Source organism: Ascidia mentula, chromosome 5, assembly GCF_947561715.1.
Source record: "Ascidia mentula chromosome 5, kaAscMent1.1, whole genome shotgun sequence".
In the NCBI taxonomy this organism is placed as follows: domain Eukaryota; kingdom Metazoa; phylum Chordata; class Ascidiacea; order Phlebobranchia; family Ascidiidae; genus Ascidia; species Ascidia mentula.
The window spans coordinates 9883260-9901091 of NC_138570.1; the positions used below are offsets into that span (position 1 = coordinate 9883260).

Sequence of the window (17832 nt, forward strand, 5' to 3'; positions counted from 1 at the left end):
TTCTGTACTGCAGTTGCTGGCTTCAGAATCAGGCAAGTAATGGAGAAGGCGTAGCTGTAAACAATTTATGTGGATATGAACTTGCTAGTTGTTCTGGCAGTGACGCTTCCTTTAGGCCTCGGTATAAACGTCAATCTTCAATGCCCAGAGCTCACGTACACAAGCGTAGATTGTAATGAATGTAATCTTTCCAATGAAACGAGCAAAGGTGGGTTTGAAAAGTTTCATGTAAATGTATAAGTGGTCAAAATGAATTTTAAATGTTACTAAAACAACTTTGCGTCAACGCTTCTAGTAGTGTTGCTGGTAAGGTGGATTTAGCAACCCATGTGAATTTATGATTAGTTATTTCCATTTGACCATTTCGTTGCTCTTGAACGTACCCATATGTTTTACGAGGTGCTTCAATACTTTTGGTTCGAAAGTTAATGGTGGCATTTATGTTGTTTTATGTGCGTTTAAAGGTGACTGAGTTCACACATTCAGCGTGAATACTTTCTCTATTGCAGGGTCTGTTTTTACGGAACGCCTTCATCAGGACATGAAAAAAGGCAAAATTAAGTTTTTTGCACTTGGTGATCTTATCATATGGGTCTTTCCTCCAATATTTGAAGCCAGCCATACTTACGTCACGTTGTATTATGAGAAGGAAAGCAAGTAAGAATACAATTAAAGATAGCCCTATGTAGAATATAGGTTATGATAAGATGTGCAATATATATAAAACTAACTGCCTACAACTAAATTTAACTTTTTATGTGGGACATTGCTCACCGCAAATCAACAACACTCTATTACGTTCTGAATAGATTTGCGGCGACCATACCGGGATGCTGTGGAGTTCCAATGATGAAAGGTCACTGCATATTGTCGGGTGTTGATATTCGTTCTCAAGTTGTCGGAAAATCTTACGTTAGTTTCACGTTGTTCCGAACCAGACTCGTCGAAAGCCTTAATTTGAACATTGATAGAGGTAAATATTTTTTAACATACAAACTGATTTTTTTTGCTAAACAACATAGCTTCTTAAAGTAAGTAACGGTATATCAAACACATCTACGGCAGCGTATGAGTCTGATAAGAAACAAATGTGTCGAAATAGCATTTTAAACAGACTCTTTGTCTTAATTTACGTTTCGATTTATTTCCAACGGCCAAACAATGCAACAACTACGTAATATTTAGGTCTAGAAACGACCACGACTAAAAAAGCAGAAACAACACAACGCGAGGAAACGGAGAAGACACAACAGTTCGAACCGGGGAGAAGTGGAACCATTTACGAAACAGGGGAACTTCCGAATATGGTTCCAATAACTGGATTGCCCCCTACAGAAAATTTGCCACCAACAAATCCTGAGTATCAGATACCATATAGTGATCCCAGCTATTCAGACTATGGTCAACCATACATTTATTCCAACTACTTTGGAAAGGACTCCAGCATTGCAATCCCTGACACAACCCCAGAAGTGTCAACTGAAATTGTGGTGTTTACAACTGCCCGTGTAGTAGATTCAACTGCACAAGTACCCGTAGCAAGAGACATGCGACCATGGGAGAAGTATCTCAGAGAAGAAGATGCCAAGCGTTATGAACACGTTTGTGTGTTTGAAATTCCCAAAGGTAAAACTGGTATATCGCTGTATTGTCAACAAAAGTATTTCACTACGTTAAATCGGCTGCATTTCGCTCATTTGTGGCTAAACTCCTAAATCAGATAGGATACAAGAACTTGATAAAACGACCAACCAAATCAATTGCAACATATTTTTAGTGCAAGTGATGGCAAGAAAAAACGACACTGCACCATACAGCGTTGATCATTATTTATTCCAAAGGGAGGTATACGATATGCCCGGTTATTTTTACAAAGAAGATCACGTTTTCCACCATGCACAACCTAATGTGTCGGTAAACTGCTCCAGCAGAAGTTATTCCGAATATCCGCAGAGCATCTACAATCTATACTCACTTGAATCGGACAAAAGCACCTACACATGTTTGGTGCTCTGGTTGACCATCAGTCTTGATAACGAGTTGGGCGTGAAGTGCATGCCCCACAACGGTAACCACATACTTTTTGAGATACGTTTTAACTACTAGAGTCAATGCCATGGATAATGTATGCAGTACATCATTTTTTTGTAATTATCTATAAAATTCACATGGTCGGCAAATAAGCAGTAAGCCTAAAAGAGGGCGATTGGCCGTAGCACAAGTCTTCTATTAAAATATAATCGACATTGGAAAGGATATATGGTTAACTTAGTTGGGATAGGTCACTGATGTAGAATTCTAATTATTTTTTGGGACATTAGACATAAAGACTATCATAAATAAATATATTTCACCCGCAAATTCGAAATTAATTTGTTTAATTCACAGCTACTTATGGTGCAAACACGCCGGCGCCGGATACTTTGCATCGTCCAACAGAAGAAAAAGCTACAACAATCCTCATAATATCCATAAGTGTTGTAGGAGGATTAGTTTTTCTCATTCTATCCACCGTGGTGACACTAAAGTGGACTCAAGCACTGAATGCTCTCATCTCAGAATCAAAACGAATCCCAGAAACTTTGGTAATAAAAATTACACATATGAATTTAGGACAATCAAGAAGTAGGGTCAATTCCCTAAACGATGTGAACATTATTGATATTTTTCCGACTATACAGTATTCGTTTGTGTTTTGGACAGGAAGGCGTTCTTGACAACGACAATCATAACTTAAAGCCGACGCTGGAATTGGAAGAGGAAGATGCGATACCATTGTGGGTGGGGGCAGCAAAATTGGAAAAGGAAAATGAAAACAGAAAACCTAATACATACAGTACGTTAATTTATTTAAGATTGACATAACCATTGTATGTATATTTTAATCTCTGTCGACCTATAGAAACAGTGGAAAGCAAAGTCGAAAAAGTTGATGAGATCGATGAAGGTGCAGCTGAAAATAATAAAAACAAAAACTTCTACTGCATACAAACGCCACATTCCAACACCGCGCTATTCAACCCCACCTACAAAGCAAGCGACACAAACAAGACATCGCACTCTAGCAATGGTGAAGACCAAAAATTTAAATTTTCACATTTTAAAATTATTTTCCATATATTAATAGAAAGCCTGTTGCCTACGTTCCCTGTTCGAACTGACTACACGTTGGAGAAAGGTAGTGATGGCGTTTCATTGAAAGATGACTGCGAGCTGTCTGAATCTCCGCCGTGTTCGTATTGCATTGGCAGTAATGCCACTTGCTCAACTACTATTACCGGCAGTGCTGGAACAGCAACAGCAAACGATTTTGGAACGGGAGAATCCCCCGTGACGCCGTATCGGGATCACAAAACTTTTTTGCCGATAACATTGGAACAAGAGTGATGTTTTCTATTTTTATATACTGTCAACAAATAAAAACAACTTTTTATACATTTTGTGAGGGTCAACTGAATTGTCTTGTGTTCTGGGGTACATTTGTAAACGATGAAGATAACATGCAGCTATTTAATGAAGATTCTCAAACATTATTTTACTAATTTTCCTTTCTGGCCTTGTAATGTTTTCTGTGTGGTGCAAGTGGGGTCCATGTCTAGATATCGCAATCATAGTTAGCCTACGTATACGCATGCGAAAACAGCTAAAGGCTGCTTAGTTGCCTTTTGCAAAGAAACCGCCTGGGTTTCATCCCTGTTGGGTATATTTATCAGTGTATGTTTCTGGTTGAAGATGGCCAATATTAGCTAAATGGAATAGTGTGCAGTTCAGTGCATATTTCCTTCGAACAGTAACTTATCTTTTTTTGCAAGACATCGGGTGCAAAACAGTTTGGTATAAGCGTGATATTTTTTTCGTGATGTTAAAAACCGGTTGGGCATTTAGTTTTATTAAGTGTTAGGAAACGCGGCCTGCAAAGAAAGAAGAAGCGTTAAACGAGAAAGTTCTGAAGTCCCACGTAGCGTGATGCTTTACTGATTAGTTACACCGCTTATACCTGTTTGTTTTGTATGCCTTAAATGGAGCTTTACACCGAATTCGTTTCGTTCTGTTTTCCTCTGTCATGTGAATACTTTAGAGGTGAACAGAAATCACATAGTCCCGGAGCGAATGGGACCGCAATGCATTTAATTTGCAGGACCTAAAAAATCAGATTGCCCCAAATCGGTCTTTAGAGTCAAAGTCGAATTTAATGATTAATGGTTTATATCTCTGTTATAAGCACATAAAATTAAGTCCGTCATGCATTCACAAAATGAGAAACGTTCGTAAACTTACAAATCAAAATTTCAAATGGGTTTGGCAAAAAAGTTTCACTTATTCTACAATATTTTGTATTTGTATGATAATGGTACGCACAGACAAACCTGCTAATACGTTTCCGATCATCGGATGAAGTAATTATTTGTGGAGGTCAGAGAAAAATGTTGATTTTGTGCACGAAATCTAAAAAGTGATTTTATTTGTGTCTTTTACTCAGAAGTATTAGTTCTGTTTATCTAGACCTGTCATATGTTTGGTGACAGTTTATTTTATTGTTAAGGTGAACTCCATTTCGTTCATTATTTGCGTGTTCAAGAATCGATTTTATTTTAGGAAAGAAATTTACCAAAAGGTATTTTAATCAAAAAATAAAGTTTTTAAAACTTCACCAATAGCTTTCGCCGTTTAATTACAAAGTTATTGTACATGTGACGTCACAGTGGTGAAAATATTTTTTTTTAGTTTATATCATAAAAGATAATTGACGCACTGGCTTCGTGGCTTGATCTTTTATTTCATGCCAATGACTAATTTTTCGAAGATGTTTCAAGCAAATGACAAAAAAATTGGCTACTATGGTGCATGTTGTATTCGGGCCATGATCATGCATTTAATTTGTATTATAAAAACTTTGGCTGTGTGATGCAATACCACACAAATCAATTTAAATTTTTAGCAGTTTATTCGCTGAACATTGTCATGAAGAAAGCATTTATTAGAAACAGTGTGCACTCAATTAATTATCTCGTGAATCTCTAATGAAATATGGGTTAAATTTTTTTTCAACTCATTGTGGATTGTAGTTTTGTGTGTACAAATCCAAATTAGCATTGAACAAATTGAAAATATGTGTTTTTGGCAGATTTTTGTTGTTTTTGTAAATACATTGGCTGTAAAAACCATGGCTTCCCGACAGGCACTGATCAAACCAATTGAATGGTCAAAGATTATTGAAAGAGTTGGTCCTGAAATGAGGTCCAAAGTAAACACCTTCAAAAGCAAAAGTGATTCAATCTTTAACAACTACATCAAAGCAAATGAGGCAAAGCTTACAGTAGATTGGTCTTACTACCATAAAGCAGTGGCTAACAAGGCAATGGTGAAGGAATTTGAGCAGAAGCATAAAGCCCTTAAAATTCCCAGGCCTGTTGACACCAAAAGTGCGGAATTAAGCAGGAAAGCTGTTGAAGATGAAGAAAGTGTGAAGAATTTCATCAAAGAAAGTGATGAAAACTTGGCTGAGGTTATTGATAATCTTGAACGTCTCAATGCACTTCCACCATTTGAACAAATGACAAAAGATGACATATTTGAGCATTTCCCAAGGCTTCGTCCGGATTACAAGAAATTTCCTTGTTGGCCTCATCGAGCTTCTATCAATGACTTTCTTCAAAACAAGAATAAATAAGTAACAAAATCTTATGGAAGTTCCGATTTTGGAGTTCACAGTTATTCTGGTAATAGTTTGAAAGTTCTCACTCAGCTAATAAAATAATGCTGTACAATTGCTGTTGTGTTAAAAGTCACCAGTCTTCCATTAATTAGTATAAATGTATTTACAAACGCAGAAATGTAGGGGTAGCAGCTTCTTTAACACACACACTTTTACTGTTTTAAGCAAGCAAGTTTAACAATATTTGAATCTTCAGGAAAATGATCCATTAGTAAAATTCCATTCCGGATTAAGTCAAATGCCAAATCTTCCACATAACCAAACCAGTAAATCACCAGCCCTGGTCCAAACCTGTATACACAGTTCATGTATATAATTTGGTTTTGTATAATGCAATGCAAACTTGCCTGTTTAGGTAACTGTAGTATTGATCATGAAGGTATTGCTTGTGAGTTTCAGGCGTGCCGAATGATGCTTTACTTTCAATCCAGCAAACAGCATGGCCATCAACAGCGATAGGAATCTCAAGTTTAATATCTGGAGTTTTGTCATATCCTAATTTACGCAGCTCAGTTTCATCCTAATTGTAAATTAAACATTTGACTTGCCACACATCACAAGAATTAATACTTTTTTTCAGTTCACCTGAAATGGGATCCCCAAATGCTCAACAAAGTTAACAAGAGTATCTTCATACTCCAATCCTACTAAATAGCGAATGGAATCTGTTACAGGGCCATATCCAACATCAAATAATATACATTGCGACACTTCAAATGATAGTCTCTTATCATCAATGAGTTGGGGATTTTTCATTAACTTTGATACTTCTGTACAAGGGGTATATGAAATGGTGATTTCATATTAATTATCTAGTAAAACTACTCTGACCTTCTTTGTTGTGGACATGTGAAGCATTATTAGATTGTAAGCTGACATGCTTTTTCAAAAGCAATCGGGCAAGCAAGGCTGGAGGCACGTCAAATTGCTCTGACATTTCAATCATCACTGATTTCCATTTACACTCTGCAAATTTTACTTTGAATTTTAACTCCCAGTGTTGCCTAAAGGTAGCACTATAATTAACAAATGATTGAAAGACATGTAAAATACCATTTTGCTTGTCCACTGTCACTTTCTGATTGTAAAACTCATAATACTGTTCCACCATTTCTTCACTGCTACTATTCTATGAGCACAAAAAAATTTGCAATAACTCTTTTAAATTTTTTTACAAACACATCCAACAACAAAAACTTACAGCATAGGTTTGCTTTGTATGACGTTGATAATGTGACAGACATATGCTAAGCAGTGCATTTTCTGATGCAATGTTTTTGAATTTTTCCTGTACATTTTGTACAACTTTTCGATATCCAGAAGATTGAGAAAGTATGAAATTTTCAATCAATTTATAGTCAATAAGTTTCATTGTTTTATGCATTTGCTGCTTGCGGAGGGGTAAGTTTGCTTTGTAATTTGGTGAGGCTTTCACGGTATGTTTCTTGTTGTTTTTCAATGTCTGTAATGGTGCTCTCTTGTCGCTTTACTTCGTTGTTTATATACTCAATGCGCTTGGCAACCGTGTCCCTTGCTTCTTCCAAGTCTTGCTTTACAAGAACTGGCCCAGTAAGCTTGAAAACATTTGAAGTGGGCTGCAAAAAAAAATATTACCACATTTTTGTAGCCTACATACTTGCAGTGCAAAGAGGTACCTCAAGAAAATCAAGTTCCTCCTTCACAACTTTGTTTTCATTCAACTGTGTTTCCAACTTCTCCCGGGCCTCTACACACTTTTGGATTTCTTTTTGGTTCTTCTGCAAAGCTTCAAGTGACTTTTGAAACTCCTGTTGCATTTGCTTGTCAACTGTGCCCATGTTTATTGCTCATTACCTACACCAACCCAACCTACGAATAAAGCAACATTATTGATCAACATGTTGCCCAATCCAAACTGCCTTGTGTAAAGCTTTTTAATTGAATCTATATAATCGTTCAGCTGAAAATGTGAGAATCGCAATACAACAATGTTGGTCCCGGTCTCGCTGATCTCAAAAATTAATGACACGTATATCGCGGTTTCGTTTATTTCGGGTAAAATCCGAGATTTTAACCAAACGAACTTAGAAAGTAGTCTGCTTTTTCATGTGCTCAGCAAGCACATCGTGAGCTTGACTTTCTTTGCCATAATCACGCACAACCACACAACTACAGCCAACAACTTTCCTTGGCTTGCCCTCCTGGTCGATCTTGCAGAGGCCAGCCCATTCGCCCAACTTTTTGTTATCGTCCACCTTTATAAGCGGGATTTGGTGCTCGTTGCACAATGCCTCAATAAGCTTAACGTAGCTGGATTCGTCACAGTTGTTAGCAAGGACGCAGATGTGTGCTTGGCGCTTATCCAAGGCACGAGCTGCCTCATTGAGACCACGCGCAAGGCCATCGTATATAACCGCGGTTTTGAGCACTTCTTGCAATGCAGTATTCAAGTCCATTGGACCAGAAGGTTCGATTTGAGCTGGAACAGCATCTCCTTCGACGTCAGACATAATTTCTTTTTAATCTTGACAAGCGAAGTCCTCGATGTGTTCCGATTTGAGAGCGATATTTGGAAAGAACGGCTCTTCCAAAACTCAACGAATCGACGCACGTTCATGGTACCCGGCCCAATGTTTTTTTGATAGGGGGATATTTTAAATTATTGGAAAATTTCTGTCTGTGCGGCCTTTCCCCTCAATTAAGCAAGTTTTTGGGCAACAATAAATACATAAGGCACTAAAATTGTAGTCAAGAATGTTGGCAATATTGTTTTTCTTGACACCGAAAGAAAATACCCACCTAGCCGAATGCTTCAAAAATGATTCGATATTTTTTGTAGTTGTTTTACACAGCTAGGCTAATTTACAAACATTTTCCAAACTTAAATCCGTTACAAACAAAAACAATCAGCAGGCGTGATATTTTATTGCAAAAAAACAAGTTTTGGCAGCGAATTTTTAGTCATCTTCGGGTTTCATCCCACCAAAGACTTCATCCGGAACAACTTTTTCTTGAATTGCAGGAGCGACTGTAAATGAAAAAAAAATATACTATTTGTAGAGTGGAGTTTTCACAATTTGTTTTTACCTTCTTCGTCGCTTTCATCATCGATTGCGATTTCATCAGGGTTTTGAACTTGGCTAACGTCAGTAATGTCGTCCGGTTTCTTGTCGCTCCTTCAAAGCCACAAACACATTGTGAAATATAAATTAAGATAAGAAATAGAACTAATATTTTTTTATCCCACTGCACTGATGAGACATATTGGGTCGAAACTGTGGCCCTGTCAGTAGCTCGCTATAAGGAATAAAGATTTTATATATTGTGGAATAAAACAAGCCTTGTAACCACCTAACAAACATTATGTTCTGTTTTGGTTTAGTGTCCTCCATTTGAGCACGGGCGGCTGCTTTCTGTTCAAGTAACTTCATTCCATCGTTTTCGTTGCCAGGAGCCAAGTCGGATGCAGTGCCTTCATTGCAAAAAACAAAACATCGCATTTGTTCTGGACAGGTAATATGCAAAAATACATCCAGAATAATCAAATATCGAAAAGCTTTTTGGTGGCACACTTGGGACAACTGCACAGTGGTTCGTCTCTGGTAACCAGTTGGGTAACCAACGGATCGACGTTGACCGAAAGGTACTAAGTGGAAATCTGTGTACCTACTAGTGTAAAACCTAGCGCAGTGCCACAGTCAACAGCTGCACTGATGAAACCTTACTGATCGAAACAGTGTACACGCCTATCTGTAGCCCTCAATATTGACAACTCTAGTTTTTCTATGTTAAAACTCAAACCAATATGCCGATAAATTCGATTCCAAATATTACGTGGACGTTTGCACATACGACAAGTCTGTAAATACCTGTCAAGCCACTTGCAGATGCCAACATTTGCGCAGACATATAGTTGACCTGTCGAACACAACGTACCGGTTAACTATTAAATCAAAAAGTAAAATCATTTTTCCTTCTTCAAGTGATACCTTCGTGTTGTAAGTTGCCTGTACACTCCTTTTAATTCTCAGCATCTCGCGTACGGTATCCTCGTTGCCATGGGAGATCTCAAACTTTTTCCACGCTTCCCAGAAGTTGGCAGTGCTCTGCACAATACAGAACCATGTATCAAATTCTCTTTGTCGTTTTACCTTTACTTGGATTATATCATATATAATTTCTTTCACGGTTAATAGAATATCTTTCAAGTGTGTAACTAACTCTTGATAGATGTCAGCTCTTACTGGATTGCTTTGGCTTTCTCTATTTGTTTAGTTTTATTCCCAGCCATTTGACATAACAACCTACCCTGGGGTCGCATATCTGTGAGCAATGAGCATATATCGCCCTCGCGCGGTCAATTTCTCCAAGCTTCTTTTCAAGGTCGGCGAAACGCAAGCAGAAATCGCGGGCGTGAGCGTCCGGCAACATTTCCACAGCTTTCTGTTAAACGAAATCACGTTATAACTTGTTGTATTGTACAGGGGTGACAGAACGTATTGCCGTACCTCGTATATTGGCCGTGTGTGTGTAACCCCATATAACTCTGCAGCCCGTTTGATGTAGATGTTGAACAGCTCGTGTCTGCATGTATTTACAAGGTGAGTACAGCAAAGCATTTATCAAAATGCGAGTCACTAGTTTGGGCTTTTTAATAAAACAGTTTGTTTTATGTTTTTCACATATGACATTAAACGTTGAGTGCGATCATAATTTAGGCGTTTGTGTTGTATGGCCACTTACTTTTGTTCTGGCAATACAGCTTTAGTGGCACGGTCGTATACCGCCATCGCGTGACGAGATAAACCATGATCTTCTTCCAGCTTCGCATATAACAAGTAAAGGTCTGCACAAATACACGAATTGTGAGTTTCCTGCAAACTTGAAATAACTGATATTTTAAAATGAAAGAGTTGCTTACTTTTTGCGTACTTGGGTGGACAATGTTCAAGAGCCTGTTCAAAAAGATCTCTTGCCCGTTCGAGCTTCTTGCCGCCGTAACGTTTTATGAACTTGGTAAGGTAGGTGTTCCATATGTCGTACACGTTAGGCCATTTGAACATAGCAACACCTCGCTCATACGCCTACAGTAAAAGTCAAGTGTTATCTGTCTGCGCACAGAAATTGTGTAAAAGTTTAGAAAAGGGGAATATTCGTGAGCTCGCGTCGGCTGATGGTATTAATTTTAGTTTTAGATTCACACGCATCGTTCCATTTACATCAGCATTAATTCAAAAAAATTACAATTGCTGTGGCATAACTTTAAAAAATGGCAAAACAGACAGAATAACGTAAAGTAACATTGATTTCAAATTACGAAAACCTCTCAAGCAAACCCACTTTGAATGCGTCCTCAAAGTAGTTGCTTTCCTCCAGGAACATGCCGTAGTTGATCACAATTTGAGGAGTCGCGATACGTAAGTCGAGAATCTTATCGTACACCGCCTTACACGTCTATGGAATATCATAAACATCAACAATATAACATCGGAATTAGTAAGATTTTGTTCTTCTGGCACTTAAGTTACGAAAGTGTTTATTGTAACCAAAGTTTCGTCCACCATCCGGCGAGACTTCCTAAGAGTTATAAGGATAAACACTTTCGTAAATTAAGTGCCAGAAGACCATTTCTTATTAATTACTATGCCTGGCAGCAAGATTAGCACTTTATAACCTCTGAAGGTAATTCTGTAAAACTACACACGAAGACTTGCCATAAATGTTCCAAAGCTCTCTTCCAGATCCGCATACATCGACCACAGCTTCAGGGATCGGTAAACGCGGTTTTGAACGGGTTCGGAATGATCGAAATAGCCGGCTCTTCGTGTCGGGAGCGCGGTGGCGCGTTTCATGATATTTAACGCGGCGTCATAGTTTTCATGTCTGGGTTTATTGTTTCAATATTATATATTCCATTTTGATAACAAAATTAAGATTTAGTGCGCTCAATGCAGATTGGCTGCCAATAATTCATAAACCGAAGTTTTATTTTAAGAGTTTGAGAAAACGCTCTGAGGCATTTTTTTAACGTAGTCATATTGGGGCGTTCAAACATTGTTAAAATTTCGCAAAGCCAAACATTTGGCTTCATCACCAAAAATCCACCTGATTTCCATCTCTGTCCATTCGCACCAAACTGATGCCAAGTCGTCAACGACTTTAAACTCAACGGCGGTCGCTTTTCCGAAAATGGTTCGCGCCTGTTTTACACACAAAACATTGTATGTGGGATGGGATTAAGTCAATGAACAAAAATAGCGTTTACGTCATCAATCTGGTCGTTTTCTTCGTAAAACTTAGCGAATGAAACCCAGAGAGTGTACATTTTACCGACACACTTCGTCACGTCTACTGTTTGGATGGCTTCAGTGTAAGTGTTGATAATCTCCCGCGGTTGGTCTGAAAAAAATGGACGTAAGCTTTAAACTACGTATTGGCACAGCCTTTAAGCCAAGCGGTTGCAATGTCCATAGACTGAGTTCATACACTCAAACTAAGTACCTGACAATGTAAATTTTCGATAATGATGCGGTTATATAACAAATTAATGCGAAACGCCCCAGTTCTCACGTTGCACGGAACAATCATACGTACGCCAGAAAAATTTTCAGCCCGGTTTGATGGCAAAAGTTTATCGTTTTGCTGGTAACCACTGTACCTTTGTAGAGTTCAACACGCTTCAACCATTCGTGCACGTTGTGTGGATTTTGGCGAAGTAAAACACTATTCAGTAAGAGTGGCCTCCTGTCCATCAAATCCTCGAAACGTGCAAGGCGCAGTTCGATGTCTGTGTCATCTGCAAACACGTTTGTTTTGTGGCTTGATGTTAGATTTGCAATGAGAGAAATATTTTGTTAAAGGTTTCTCACTTATCGGATATAACTAAAATATCGTAAAGTGTTCAAACAACTAACACAATTTAAAAAACATTTGTTGTAAAAACAGTATTTAAAAAAAAACATTTTTGACAATAAATGACCACGTCGCTTCTAACAAGGAAAATGGGTGTGCTTTTTCGAATAATTGACTCCAACCTTTGTCCGTGTGCTCCACGTTTTCATCTGCCATCTGCTCCATCTTGGACGTGATCACGGACTCTTCGAACTGGGCGTAGGCATCGAATACTTGGGTGAAATCCCTCACTGTCGTCACCGTTTCAATCGCTTCTTCATAAATATCTCGGGCCTGTGCAATTATCCATATAATCACAATCAATGAACTTTTAAAATGTCGTTCGAGCGACAAATGTTAAAGTTTTCAGCTACGGTTCAGCATGCGATAATGTTGCCTCAAGGGACCAAACTATGGACAAGCGGGTACCGCAAGGATGGTTGTAGGCATCCGTGAATAAGCAAATTCAGCCTTCTTATTAAAATCTAGGATATAATTTACACTATTTCATATTTCCTCCATTTTTGGTTTAAATTAATTTTGATTTCTTTTTGCTATTTTTTTTTTGAAGAAATTTACAACTCAATTGTCACAGGGGATTCAGGTATATTTTATATCACTTGGAGATTTTTTATGAGGATTCCGTGACCACACGAAAAGTTTTACCACTGCTCTAAACATAACCTAATATACAAAAAAACTGGTGTGTCTTTACTTTAGCAGAAAACATTACGCCCACGGTCACCAAGCAAGGTTTCTTTTGTTTCGTGAAAAAAAAAATTAGCTGACGTTCAACATCAAAGTGTACGCACCCTTTCAAATAATCCGCTCCTGGTGAAATAGTCGGCAAGCGAACACCACAGTTGACCAAGTTGATCGGTAAACCGCCTCAAACCACCACGGATGATTGCCTCCACGTCCAAAGAATGGACTTTGTCAGGATTTTTCGAAATCAAAGTGCACAACTGGTGCCACAATGCATGGTTCGATTTTCCCCGCTGAAAATAATAAGGGTAAAGTCACACTTGGTCGGTTGTATCATAGTGGAGTAAAGAGTATGTTTTTATTTTCAAACTTATTTCATTTTATAATTTTTTTTTTCTTTACGCAGAACACAAATCAACACTGACGCGAAAAAAAATACGCCGACAATGCAAATACGTTTGCTTCCAAAACTACACGCCTTTCTTACAGCTATTGGCTTTTCTGATAACATGGTGCATTTTCGTATGACGTGTAGTCACAAAGTTACTTGTACTAAAAAAAGCACGAACCCACCCTGGATATAAAATGTTCGTCATTGACGATGTCGGCCAGCTTCAAACAGGCTTCATCGAGGCGGTCAATGGTGATGAGATAATCGATATATTCTTCCGCATTTTCTGGAAGCAACTGTGACAAAGAAAAGAAAGTTTGTTCAAAATCAGAAAACAACGTTTTAGGTGAATTTTCTGTTTATATGAGTGTGAAAGAAAGTTGTTGTGATTTTACTGGGGTTTAAAACTCACTAACAACTGCTAAAAAAAAACTTGCAAGGGCAGCCTTACATCTTATTATTGGACCGGTTTACAATCTGTGGCAAAACAAAATGGACCACTTTGGCCGCTGTGACTTCCACAGTTGCTTTGTTGGTTAGACCAAGGGCCGAAAATGCTTGTATTCTCATGGCATGACCTCACAGAAATATTGACAATCAAAGAGCAAAAGTTCATACTTTTAACATGCGCCTGAATACACGGACAGCAGTCTCATGGACAGGGTACTGCTTCACAAAGTCGATGTACAGAGGCCAGATCCTGTAATGCTGTGTGATGGGAAGTGCTCGTAGGGCTCGATCAAATGTTCTCCGTATTCTGGTGATTTTCTTTTGACCCACAAGGAACTTGCAGTAATCAATCCATATCCTTGGCATCTAAAACAAATAAAATGACAAAGTTGTTTGAAATATATGAGGAATAACTGTAATGAAAGATATTTTAATACTGAAAACGGGAATTTGGTAGAAAGAGTATAAAGTTGGTAAATTGTGTTTATTCAGGTTAAGTTAGGGCAACATTTATTGTGATTGACTTACAGCACCATACAGACAACAATTATAAACCAACACCCTAGTAGAAAAAGTCAAGGATAAACATATGTAATATATCATATATCATATTTTTTGATGATCACTCCTGGTATCTAAGAAAAAAAGGAAAATTTTTACTTGGCATTTTACCTTGTGCATGAATACAAGTGCCCTCTCATGTGCATTATTGACATCCTCAAAAACTGCATTGTTGACACATTGCCCTTTAACCTGATTTCGGCGCAAGCGAAGGTAGTTGTACCACAGTTTGTAGCTGCCCGGAAGTTCTTTCAGTGCCCTTTCAAATACCATGTTGATCTACAACAGGGATTTAAATGTTTGTGTGCATTGATGGTGACCTGTGTGCATTCTGGCCTGCTCAGTATACCTGTCTGGCTGGCGAGTTCTCTTTGTGTTCAACATATCGCAACCAACACTTTACCGAGTAAGTGTTCCTCAAAATTTCTTCTTCATATGGCAAATCATCTTCTTCCTGGCAAAAGGAAATAAAAAAGTTAAACTAACATAAAATAATCACACATTCCAAACTCACTATAATGAGCTCCTGTTCCACAGGCATGTTTGTGTGATGACAAAACCTACGTTTGTTTTACCAGAGTGCCTAAAAATAGATATATTGTAAACAAGGAACTACATTTTTGATTGAAATTTACAATACTTGACTCAACCAAGAACAAAAGCTAAAGAGACAAACTCGATTTTTCATTGCCCATTCTAATGAGTGAAGAATAGTATCGGTTGTAATCCAAGCGTAATGTTAATTGAGCAATATGTGAATTACACTGATGCGTGCATACACCACTTAACACTTGGAAAAACACTCTAGATTTTTTGGAATACATATCCCACAGTTTCGCTATTTGTTGATTGACCTCAGTTTTCGAAATAAGCAGTGAAGATGTCAATACAACATCACAAAATTGCTGACATATATCAAGGATTTCAATAAGGCTAATGCAAACTGTGTTGGACAAAATGAAGCACTGCGCTAATAGGGAATTGAGGAAATTGTCATGGGCTTTTATGATAGATTCAAAGTCTCTTTGAGCATCACTGGTGTTACGAATTTTATCCAGCATATGTGTGAAATGTGACTCAAGAACATCAGCCTGCAGATAATATTGCAAGTTGTCAATGAATATCTGCATGTGGTTTCTGCACTGCCACTGCAATCTATTAGTGGTGGATTGGGGCCTGGGAGAGTTGACATCACACTGCCAATCTGCCTCTTGCTGGTTTCTCATCTGAACTAACCAAATTTTTTGGAGTGCCGATTGTGTGCGGCGTACGCGCAGCAAGAATTTAAATAGCTGATTGTATTTTTCCAGCAGTGTGGGTTTAAAAATTGTGTGGAGAGGCCATTTAACCTTGAAGGACATCCCAAGGCGAGCCCAACCATCGTCAACTGTGTTTATATTCACAAATGGAGTATCACTGGATGTATCTGGTCTTATTGTGAGGTGGAATAGCTGAAAAGGGAGCTCATCTTCCATCTGTACCTTGGCAGCAGATCTCATAAATGCATGTTGTACATCATGCTCTGTTACACGAGAAGGGGGATTTTTCAAGAGTGGGCCAACTTCCTCAATAAACACCAAAAAAAGTTCACCCCTGCCAAGCAGGTAAAAATCCTTTAGCATGTACAAGTGTGAAATTAACTGGGCTCTTTCCACGCACAGTAGCCACAGTTCCTTGGCAACCACTGATCTAATCTTGTCAACACACAACTCAAAGTCCTCAATGACAAACTCTTTGGCCTGCTGCAGTGAATGCAGATCAACAAGAAATTCCTTTTCTTTTTCTTGCAATACTCCTTCCAATTTTAGGAATATATCTTCAGACTTCATTTCAACCAGCTGGGAACTTGTTTTTGAATCAGCCAACTCCTTGTTATCAGATTCAAATAGATGCAATGATGAACCAACAAAGCAAATGACACTCGCCACTCTGTTGGGTATGTAAAAAGGTAGGTAGTTAAGGCGAACCTCAAACTGATCTTTGTTATTGCCTTTCTCAGTTTGAACATTGCCACTTTCATTTTTTCCATTATCTTGCTGTTCAGAAATGAAAAATTCCTTGTGTCTGTCAATTAATAGTCCATGCAATAGCCATGCAGACAGCTGCTTATACATCACTATGTGGCAGTGTTGTAATATTGCCAACATGCAATTTCGAACATGTGAATTTCCAGATCGAGTAGCTCGATATAGCACATCTAATATTTGGCAACCATGGCTTCTTCGAGACTTAATAGTCAAAATCACATCATACAGTGCATCAAATAACACATGATAGGCATCAGTTTCATGTTGAATATACATCAGGGAGAGATGCTCATCCTTCAATATTTCCTTTTCGATGCTCAAAAGCTTCTGGCGGTAGTCTGACAGAATATTTTGCAGACCAACACAAAATGCTTTGATGTAACAACCTGGCTTAAGTTCACTTGCAGATAATGTGCTGTCAGTACCTGGCGCATAAACGGTTCTTACATGAGCACTGGTGAATCGTTGGAAATACAAAAATCGTGTTGCAAGATGAAGTAGGTGATTTAAAGCACTTTCTTCACTTGGTGATATATGTGGAAGTCCAGGAATGACTTCTACTTTTCCCAAAGACATTTCCTTGAATATGTTCCCTGGATTTCCACACAACGCATAAATTAAATCATGTAACATTGCTTTGCTGGAAATAATTTGACAATATCTATACGAAATACAAAACAATCAATTGAAATCGACGTGTTTTATCAAGTCCGCATTCACATTTAAGTTATTGAATAAATTAGCCTACTTTATTTTTGCAAAACTTTCAAACATATGGTAAGTGTTTTTTTCAAATTCTGTGTTAAGGTGTATCACACAAGATATTTTACACATATCCCTGAGTTTCTTCTTAGGTCAACTGCTTTGTTCAATCAGTAAATTACAAACTTTCATCAAATTCAACACAAATAAGTTTTACCGGTTCAATCCCGCGCCACTGGAAAAAAAATTATGCATATTTATTACTACATGTGACTGCGTTATGTTACGCGAAACAAAAAATTATTTAACGTAATGCCACTGAATTCACCTGACCTTAACCCATACTAATTCAAAAGTTTTTTTTCTAAAATCTTATTATTTTTATTCTTTTATTTCTGCGACTAGACGTT

At 38.0% G+C, this 17832-nt stretch overlaps 7 protein-coding genes across 7 annotated transcripts; 2 read left to right on the forward strand and 5 right to left on the reverse strand.

Moving 5' to 3' along the window:
- The first annotated feature begins 11 nt into the window (after positions 1 to 11).
- Positions 12 to 3416, forward strand: LOC145902075 (uncharacterized). Its single transcript, XM_082989924.1, has 9 exons — positions 12 to 208; positions 510 to 657; positions 810 to 973; positions 1186 to 1626; positions 1778 to 2068; positions 2389 to 2585; positions 2704 to 2836; positions 2903 to 3070; positions 3128 to 3416. The coding sequence occupies exons 1-9, from the start codon at positions 76 to 78 to the stop codon at positions 3385 to 3387; spliced, it is 1935 nt and encodes a 644-aa protein (XP_082846050.1). The 5' UTR covers positions 12 to 75; the 3' UTR covers positions 3388 to 3416.
- Positions 3417 to 5107: 1691 nt separating this feature from the next.
- On the forward strand, positions 5108 to 5785 carry LOC145903697 (ATP synthase peripheral stalk subunit d, mitochondrial-like). The gene has a single exon (XM_082991826.1). It carries the CDS (start codon positions 5111 to 5113, stop codon positions 5669 to 5671), a length of 561 nt encoding a protein of 186 aa, XP_082847952.1. The 5' UTR covers positions 5108 to 5110; the 3' UTR covers positions 5672 to 5785.
- LOC145903696 (CDAN1-interacting nuclease 1-like) lies at positions 5710 to 7088 on the reverse strand. The gene is made up of 6 exons (XM_082991825.1): positions 6918 to 7088; positions 6770 to 6845; positions 6548 to 6682; positions 6302 to 6486; positions 6064 to 6236; positions 5710 to 6007 (listed from the first exon to the last, which is right to left on the reverse strand). Exons 1-6 carry the CDS (start codon positions 7086 to 7088, stop codon positions 5869 to 5871), a joined length of 879 nt encoding a protein of 292 aa, XP_082847951.1. The 3' UTR covers positions 5710 to 5868.
- Positions 6936 to 7676, reverse strand: LOC145903699 (prefoldin subunit 6-like). The gene is made up of 2 exons (XM_082991828.1): positions 7372 to 7676; positions 6936 to 7311 (listed from the first exon to the last, which is right to left on the reverse strand). The coding sequence occupies exons 1-2, from the start codon at positions 7531 to 7533 to the stop codon at positions 7093 to 7095; spliced, it is 381 nt and encodes a 126-aa protein (XP_082847954.1). The 5' UTR covers positions 7534 to 7676; the 3' UTR covers positions 6936 to 7092.
- A 51-nt stretch (positions 7677 to 7727) lies between these two features.
- LOC145903698 (small ribosomal subunit protein eS12-like) lies at positions 7728 to 8283 on the reverse strand. Its single transcript, XM_082991827.1, has one exon. It carries the CDS (start codon positions 8203 to 8205, stop codon positions 7780 to 7782), a length of 426 nt encoding a protein of 141 aa, XP_082847953.1. The 5' UTR covers positions 8206 to 8283; the 3' UTR covers positions 7728 to 7779.
- Positions 8284 to 8601: 318 nt separating this feature from the next.
- On the reverse strand, positions 8602 to 15340 carry LOC145903694 (pre-mRNA-splicing factor SYF1-like). Its single transcript, XM_082991822.1, has 21 exons — positions 15208 to 15340; positions 15043 to 15147; positions 14805 to 14972; positions 14301 to 14498; positions 13865 to 13978; positions 13399 to 13584; positions 12730 to 12880; positions 12354 to 12491; positions 11961 to 12094; positions 11801 to 11895; positions 11410 to 11578; positions 11036 to 11149; positions 10617 to 10779; positions 10439 to 10541; positions 10204 to 10279; positions 10004 to 10138; positions 9685 to 9801; positions 9565 to 9613; positions 9047 to 9167; positions 8783 to 8871; positions 8602 to 8723 (listed from the first exon to the last, which is right to left on the reverse strand). Exons 1-21 carry the CDS (start codon positions 15232 to 15234, stop codon positions 8653 to 8655), a joined length of 2523 nt encoding a protein of 840 aa, XP_082847948.1. The 5' UTR covers positions 15235 to 15340; the 3' UTR covers positions 8602 to 8652.
- LOC145903695 (gamma-tubulin complex component 4-like) lies at positions 15269 to 17377 on the reverse strand. The gene has a single exon (XM_082991823.1). It carries the CDS (start codon positions 17351 to 17353, stop codon positions 15356 to 15358), a length of 1998 nt encoding a protein of 665 aa, XP_082847949.1. The 5' UTR covers positions 17354 to 17377; the 3' UTR covers positions 15269 to 15355.
- Between the last annotated feature and the right edge of the window lie 455 nt (positions 17378 to 17832).

Excerpts from the sequence above, each read along its gene's own strand:
- LOC145902075 (XM_082989924.1), top strand. The coding sequence starts at position 76 with ATGAACTTGCTAGTTGTTCTGGCAGTGACGCTTCCTTTAGGCCTCGGT. Across the intron at positions 209-509 it reads TTCCAATGAAACGAGCAAAG|GGTCTGTTTTTACGGAACGC; the intron begins GTGGGTTTGAAA and ends TCTCTATTGCAG. Across the intron at positions 1,627-1,777 it reads TGTGTTTGAAATTCCCAAAG|TGCAAGTGATGGCAAGAAAA; the intron begins GTAAAACTGGTA and ends ACATATTTTTAG.
- LOC145903697 (XM_082991826.1), top strand. The coding sequence starts at position 5,111 with ATGTGTTTTTGGCAGATTTTTGTTGTTTTTGTAAATACATTGGCTGTA.
- LOC145903696 (XM_082991825.1), bottom strand. The coding sequence starts at position 7,088 with ATGAAACTTATTGACTATAAATTGATTGAAAATTTCATACTTTCTCAA. Across the intron at positions 6,487-6,547 it reads ACATGTCCACAACAAAGAAG|AAGTATCAAAGTTAATGAAA; the intron begins GTCAGAGTAGTT and ends CCCCTTGTACAG. Across the intron at positions 6,008-6,063 it reads TACTACAGTTACCTAAACAG|GTTTGGACCAGGGCTGGTGA; the intron begins GCAAGTTTGCAT and ends CTGTGTATACAG.
- LOC145903699 (XM_082991828.1), bottom strand. The coding sequence starts at position 7,533 with ATGGGCACAGTTGACAAGCAAATGCAACAGGAGTTTCAAAAGTCACTT. Across the intron at positions 7,312-7,371 it reads AGGAACTTGATTTTCTTGAG|CCCACTTCAAATGTTTTCAA; the intron begins GTACCTCTTTGC and ends TTTTTTTTGCAG.
- LOC145903698 (XM_082991827.1), bottom strand. The coding sequence starts at position 8,205 with ATGTCTGACGTCGAAGGAGATGCTGTTCCAGCTCAAATCGAACCTTCT.
- LOC145903694 (XM_082991822.1), bottom strand. The coding sequence starts at position 15,234 with ATGCCTGTGGAACAGGAGCTCATTATA. Across the intron at positions 15,148-15,207 it reads TGGAACAGGAGCTCATTATA|GAAGAAGATGATTTGCCATA; the intron begins GTGAGTTTGGAA and ends TCCTTTTGCCAG. Across the intron at positions 10,280-10,438 it reads GCTGTATTGCCAGAACAAAA|ACACGAGCTGTTCAACATCT; the intron begins GTAAGTGGCCAT and ends AAATACATGCAG.
- LOC145903695 (XM_082991823.1), bottom strand. The coding sequence starts at position 17,353 with ATGTTACATGATTTAATTTATGCGTTGTGTGGAAATCCAGGGAACATA.